The 7252-nt window shown below is 40.5% G+C and overlaps 1 protein-coding gene across 1 annotated transcript in view; it reads right to left on the reverse strand.

Moving 5' to 3' along the window:
* The window catches only part of RHOJ (ras homolog family member J), an 84359-nt gene extending 79495 nt beyond the window's left edge, over positions 1 to 4864 (reverse strand). Inside the window, exon 1 of the mRNA XM_020285755.2 lies at positions 4212 to 4864. Within this exon, the coding sequence (XP_020141344.1) occupies positions 4212 to 4392 (181 nt within the window). The 5' untranslated portion in view covers positions 4393 to 4864. The remainder of the gene's footprint in view (positions 1 to 4211) is intronic.
* Positions 4865 to 7252: the final 2388 nt, after the last annotated feature.

Raw genomic sequence — 7252 nt, forward strand, 5'->3', positions numbered from 1 at the left:
GGACTGGGTCTGAGTGTTAAGGCAAGTGACTGGAGGAGTTGGGGCTGAGGCCAGTCCCACCGCCAGCTTTGTGGACAATGGACTATAGGGGGTAAGATTCGAAGTAGGGAATTGTGAGTTGATTCTAGTAGTTTGGATGAGAGATGATGGTGGCTTGGGCAAGAGGGAAAGCAATGGAGATGGTGACAAGTCATCAGGTTTGGGGTATATTTGGAATGTTGGGCTGATTGGTAGGAGGAAGGAATAATAACTAATGATTTGAACAGAGAGGGAAGGGGGTATTGTCAAAGGAAGAAAGGAGTCAATACCAAGGTTTTTGTTCTCAGAAACTGGGTGGAAAATAGTGGTTATTTTCTTATATGGGGAAGACTAGGGGAAGAGTAGATTGGGGGAATTAAGAAACCTGTTTGGACAAGTTAAGTCTGAGATGCCTATTAGAAATTCAAATGGGCAGTTGGATATAGGAGTCTGAGTCTCAGGGGCTTTGGGGTAGACATATAAATTTGGGAATTATGAGTATATAAATTACATGTAAAGGTATGAACCTAGATATAATCAACCAGGGCATGGGTGTAAACAGGGAAGAGGACCAAGGGATGTATGCCAGCATTTAGTGGTGGGGAAGAGATGAGGAGGTGGCAGAAGAGAGAGAGATTTGCTGTGAGTGGAATAAAAACCATGGGTAGGTGGTATCCCAGAAACCCCAAGCCTAGAAAATGTTTTAAGAAGGAGAATAATAAACCATAAAAAAAGCTCCCAAGAGATCAAGATGAGGACCAAGAACCAACCATTGGATTTGATAATATGTGATCCATTCCCTAAGGAGCTCACAGCACAGTGGGGGTGGGGGTGGGGTGGGAAAATAAGTAAACATATAAATTACTGGACAGTGGTGGAAGATGTGTCCTAGAGATGTAAATACATTTCTGGAGCTAAATTGAAGATGGAGCAAGGAACTCTTCTTGAGGAGTCAAGGAAAATTACATGGAGAAGATATACTTTTGGATTCTGGTAAGTAGGATGAAGGGATAAAATCAGGATTCATACAACTTAAAACATTTTTTTCCAGTTGGTTGTTGATTTTTCTGCAGTCATGCAAAAATAATATTCCCTCTCCTAAATTAACATCCTACTACTATTACTTCACGTAGACATATTTGTCAATTATCAATATAGATGGTAACTATTTCATAAGGACAACACTTATATTCCATCACACCCTGCTCTCCTGGAGGATGTTATAATTGGACTTATAATTTTTCTTTTTGTGGTTCTTTAATTAGATTTTAGTTCCCTTTCATAGCTATGGGCAAGTGTCGAGACATTCTTCTCTTTTTTTTTTTGAGACAGAGTCTCGCTTGTTGCCCAGGCTAGAGTGAGTGCCGTGGCGTCAGCCTAGCTCACAGCAACCTCAAACTCCTGGGCTCAAGCAATCCTCCTGCCTCAGCCTCCCGAGTAGCTGGGACTACAGGCATGCGCCACCATGCCCGGCTAATTTTATATATATATTAGTTGGCCAATTAATTTCTTTCTATTTATAGTAGAGACGGGGTCTCGCTCTTGCTGGTTTCGAACTCCTGACCTTGAGCAATCCGCCCGCCTCAGCCTCCCAGAGTGCTAGGATTACAAGCGTGAGCCACCGCACCCGGCTGAGACATTCTTCTTAATAGCTACCATGTACCTAACTTTTATCACATATGAGGTCTTGTTCTATAAACTGTGCATACATTAATTCATTCTGTTCTTGAAAACAATTCTAATACTTTTATTGTCCCTATTTTTCATTTGTTATAACTGAGGCACAGAGAGGTTAAGTAACTTGCTATAGGCCACAGAGTAAATGCCAGAGCCAGTATTAGAACTGGGCCATCTGGCTTCAGAGCTCACCATCTTGAGCATAAGTTGTACTTCCATCCTTACTGTTATATCTCTATTTTCTTAGGATGGGCAGTTATTAGTGAAAAATATTGAAAAAATAAGTTCTCTATGACTTAAAATTGCAATTTCCTAAAGACTCAGTAACTCAACTGCAGAGTGTCATTTTAGAGTGGGTCCATGGGACTGGATCCAAATGGAGAAAAGGGCATTTAGTTCTTATACAATTAGTTGTAGATTCTCATGTGACTGCCTAAGGATTTATGTTCAACCATGTCACATATGAGGAGGGTAGTGGTAAAAAGAGCCCCAGTATTTGTAGTGGAGGAGAGGAGACCCCTCTGCTTATAGAAACGATCACTTCATTACGATCTTAAATGTATGTGGCTCATATCTTCATTTCCTTTTTAACCTTACTGAAAGCACAGAAGATGGTTATATACTTAAAGAGGTACAAAGTATAAATCAAAGCAACTCAGTATGTGCAAAGTAGTGCTCTGAATACAGTAGCTGTGATTTCTTGGGAGCCAAAATAATACACTAGCCCAAATCTTTAAGATGCTTTAATGCTCAAACTATTGTAAATATGCACATAATTGAACTATAAAATAATTTGAGCCTACTGGAATCTAAATGTGGCTCAGCATTTGTTTGATCTCTGATGTGTTTTTTTAATAGGCTGACTTCATCTTTACAGATGGTTTTATCCTCTTTCTTCCTGACACCACACCATAGTTGGTTTATTCAATAGATGGGGATTTGGATACATAATTTTCATGAGCATTTGAAGCTTCTTCCTTTAGTAGATTTTGGGTTCTACCTTTGATCTCAAAGTTTTTGAAATAAGATACTAGCCACTTTCCCTTTCTTGGCAGAAAGAATGTGTAGAATAACTTATGCTAAGATGTTTTCAGGACAAGAATCTGAGTAACTTTCTCAAGGCACAGACCCACAAATTTTATAATTAGTTTTTTTCTCAAGATGGAAGTCAACCTGTTCTTCTCTTTATTCTGTTCTCATTAAAATGTTCTTCTTTGGCCATAGTCATATTTTCCGAAAGGCTTAAGGGAGCCAGCATTAAAATTTGCTCTTTAATTTCTACAAATATAGAAAAACCTGCTGGGAAATGCATACTATATTCACTGTGGTTCTCTTCCTGTCTGCTACGTAATATTGTCATAAATCATGTAAATGTAGGAGGGTAATGGTTTGGCTCTGGAAAAGAAGCTACTTCCTATAGAAGGAAGATTTCAAATGGCCACATAGCAAAGCAAACACTCACACTGGTTTCCTGTGAGCCATTTCCCCTTTGCTGAACCTGTCCCAAAGCCAAGGGGAAAGAAAAGAAACTTTCCTCTTACAAAATCTCAAATCTCTGATAAGTCACTGTACCAATCACTATGTTTAAGAAAGTTATAAAATTTAGGGTACTGTAAACTTGAAGAATTTCATACATTTGCATTTGATGAGCTTAATATTTGTTTTGGAAAGAGAAAAAGTAAGAATCAAATGGAAACATTTAGATAATGCTATATCAAATCCACAAGTTCACCCACAAACTTTAGAACACAAAAAATCAAAGTCCACTGAACTAATTAAGTTGTGACTACAGTATCTTAACTGTTACGCTTTAAAACATTTTATGCTCATTTTGTCCTTTCAGGAGATACTTTAAAATGATTCACATTTTATTTGTATTTTTACTTTTAAAATATATTAATGAAAAATGTTTCGTTTAACCCGAGATGCAGATTGCCTAATACTTTTGACTACTTTCCCCCCATCTACAGCCCCAGGAAAAGGAAAATACAGTATTATAGCACCAATTGTTATAGGAAAAATGATCATTTTATTAATTAATCTTAGCACCTTCATTTATGGATAGCATGAGGTTAATATGTGAAAAGTGGCGAGAACATTTCATTTCTTGTGTGTCTAGTGGTGAGATATATATATATATATTTTTTTTTTTGTAGAAAAGAAATGTGATGCAATTACCCTGCATTTAAAAATGTTCCTAATAAAAAGTTAATGATCTTCAAGCAAATGGTGAGTAAAATCTCTGCCCCAAAGTCAAGAGGGCAGTTCAGGATATTTTCCCAGTGTTAGTGATTTGCTTTAAGGGGGAAAGGGTGTTATAATACAAATTGAGGCACGGATTGTTCTCCCAACAATTCCAGCCAAGTCGTTCGTTGTCTGTTATTCTAGGCTCCCTGGTTACTGCCAAGCCAGCACCCAATACTGACCTTAGAAATAAACCAGGCCCCTCTGAACTCGGGGTATCGCCTCCCGCATTGTTCATCTGGATGCAGAGAGAGCTTCCCACTTTTTCTTACCTGCATAATGGTCGAACACGGTGGGCACATACTCCTCCGGGAAGGCGTCGTTGGCGTAGCTCATCAGCAGGCAGGTTTTCCCCACGGCACCGTCCCCGACCACCACACACTTCAGCATCTTCTTCTCGTCCTCGTTGCCACTGCAGCCACAGCTGCTGTCAGTTCCCTCTCTGCAGTTCATTCTGGCGGCTCCAGCTGCCGGGGCTCCTGCTGCTGCTTCCCCTGCTTCTTCCAAAGCACATGAAGCGGCGGGAAGCCAGTGCCAGGCTTGAGTTTACTCTGCCTTACTTTTGGTACCTTGGCTCATGCAGACATGTCCGAGGCTGGGATATGCCCTGTCGCTTACCATGCTGGCAGAGAAAGGTAGCACGCCCTTGGGAGGAATTATAAAAAGGGTCCTGTCCCTTTCCCCTATCAGTTAAGAAACCCTCATTTTCACAGAATTCTAGGAGCTTCCTCAGAGTCTAGAAATTTCAGCAGCCCTGAGGGTTTTGCTCTGCTCTCCCCCTTTCCAGCCTGGCTGAAGACACGGAGGAATTTTGCTAAGTCTTCCCCATTTTCCAGTGCACATCTAACATGGAGGAAAGCTGGGCTTTTTAATGGAGTTTTTTCCCCTCGCTTCCTCCAGCTTGTGGAGTGTCAGGAAATCATGGGTTTCCTGCTGCATTCCATATTAGGATCAGTGGGCTGGGGAAGGCTGCAACAATGGGAGCTCTGTGTGTGTGTGTTTGTACTTCTGGGGAACGATGCCAGGACATGGAGTGGGAAAACACTAGGGGTCCCACTGCAGACTCGAGCTGTCAGACTTCCTGTTTCATCCGCTGCTTGTGAGGCTGTTTGCTCCTGGCTGGCTGGGAAGGAGGGAAGAGGCTGGCGAGAGGATGGAAAGCTGGGCAGGACTGTCTGCCACAGAAAAACGAGGGAATGGTTTGAGTGAGCAGAGAGAACCACAGCAGCAATCGTAGGATAACATGACATCATCCCTCACTGAGTCACCAGTTAAACGCTCTGCAAATTAAAAACGAACAGTTCTTTACTCAGACGAGAAACTTTAAGGGATTCTTTCCTGCAATAAAGAAGAAAACCTTCCGAAGTTACATCGTTTCAAAGGGAAAATTCTTTTAGGTCATAGGTATGACATGTGTGATCAGGTTTATAAGTGGCCACGTCTGAGCTTAACACTCAAATGTGTAGTCTACACACAAACATTTGTTACGGTTGTAGCACATAAGAAATCAGTCAGATGGGGGGACGTTTGCATTCTCTTACTAGTAAATAAACACACATGTGCTTGGCTCAGACTTAACACCCTTGAAAATTAGAGGGTGTAGGACGGTTTTCTGGTTTGTTTAAGGTCCTCAATGCTGTTTTTGCTTGCATGGTTCCCTTTTTGATTTTGTCCTCTCCCCTTGGGTCAGCCTGGCCCCTTTCAATTACAAAGGAGCCCTTGACAGCTAATTTATTTGTCTGTTGGGTCACTCAAAATGAAGCCCCTTTGAAGCTCTGCATTTGATTAATGTACTTGGTCTTAGAAAAGAAGTGGAACTCTGCAAATGATTTTTGACAAAAGGGTCAAAATGGGGAAACTCTGTTTTTCTTTTTCTTTCTTTTTCTCAACACTGATTTTGAAAAATTCAGATTATCCAATTGCTTTGAGAATTATTTTTTGGGTTGGGGGAGGTGGAAGAGAAGTCTGTTTTACTTAGTGTTTATCAACAATATATATATATCCACATATCATATATATATATATGCCACCATATAATAAATATGGTCCCAAATTTCTTCTGTTTTGATTTATAGTAGCATTAACTATAGTGCTCAGTGTCCTAGAATTTCTTTCCTATGAAGTGATGATGTTTCAGTCAGGTTATAGTGTATCAGCTAGGTTATGTTACAGTAACAAACAATCCCCAAAGCTCAATGGTTTAAAATAATATGTGTATTTCTTACTCATATTGTATCTCTATTGTGTATTGTGTTGTCATCTGTATTCAGTGATAGAAGCTGAGAGAACAGTCACATTGAGAACATTGATGATCCCTGTGGTAGAGGAAGAAACGGATGTGGTGAAGAGGCATTGAGAGCCTCTTCCTGGAAGTGATATTTCTGCTCATATTCATTGGCCAAAGAAACTTACCTGCCCATGCTGGGCTTAGCAGGAAAGTCAGCATAATCCTACCATGTGCCAGGAAGGAAGGAACAAAATATTGGTCAGTAGCCTGCATGACAACCAGAAATAGCTTAGTTGAGGTTATAGTTGCAATATGCAGTATGAAAGATGAATTGTTTATGATTAGTGCCATTGAAGCATTTGAAGACATCTGTGACTACACTTGATTTACATAATTTTATTCTCATTTAGTCTTCCTGGAACACCTAGGCTATGTGATAATAAAATTGCAATAAAACTTATGTTTTACTTCTAGAAAATGGGTGTGAGTATGAAGGCGGCAGCCAAACGTATCTTTGCAGCTGAGAGAGTGATTGGCAGTGTTGAGAACCTCATCCTGAAGATGAACAAGATCACTTTGAGCACAGTGAGCATAATGTGATGAAATGTGTTTGGCAGAACCTTGAGGGGGTTCTTCCTTTGACCTTGTCCCTGAGGTTGGGTGGTAAATGTGGCATGGTACTCCATTCGGGGAGTCCTAAGACATGCCTGGACATCCTGGTCAACTGAAAGCCTGTATTTCTACACTACAAATTCGCTCTGCCATAAGCAAAAATTGAGAAATTGGATTAAGGTGAAATTTTTACATTTGTATATAACCTACAGCTTGTGACACCAGACAGATATTTAAGCCCATTCTGATCACTATATGGACTGTGAATTGAGACGTTCAAGAGGTTTGAAGCAGCTAGTTATGGGTCCTTTACCTCTAACTCAAAGGATTGGTACATCTGCCAGTTTGGATTGTATGCGGACATGGGTTATGGCCATTGAGAATGCTGGCTCTGTTTCTGTTTTTTCTTCCTGCCCCCCTTCCCTCTGCTATCCACAGATTCTGTAAATTAGGGTTCTAAATAGTGATAGCTCC

This window comes from Microcebus murinus, chromosome 6 (assembly GCF_040939455.1).
Source record: "Microcebus murinus isolate Inina chromosome 6, M.murinus_Inina_mat1.0, whole genome shotgun sequence".
In the NCBI taxonomy this organism is placed as follows: Eukaryota; Metazoa; Chordata; class Mammalia; order Primates; family Cheirogaleidae; genus Microcebus; species Microcebus murinus.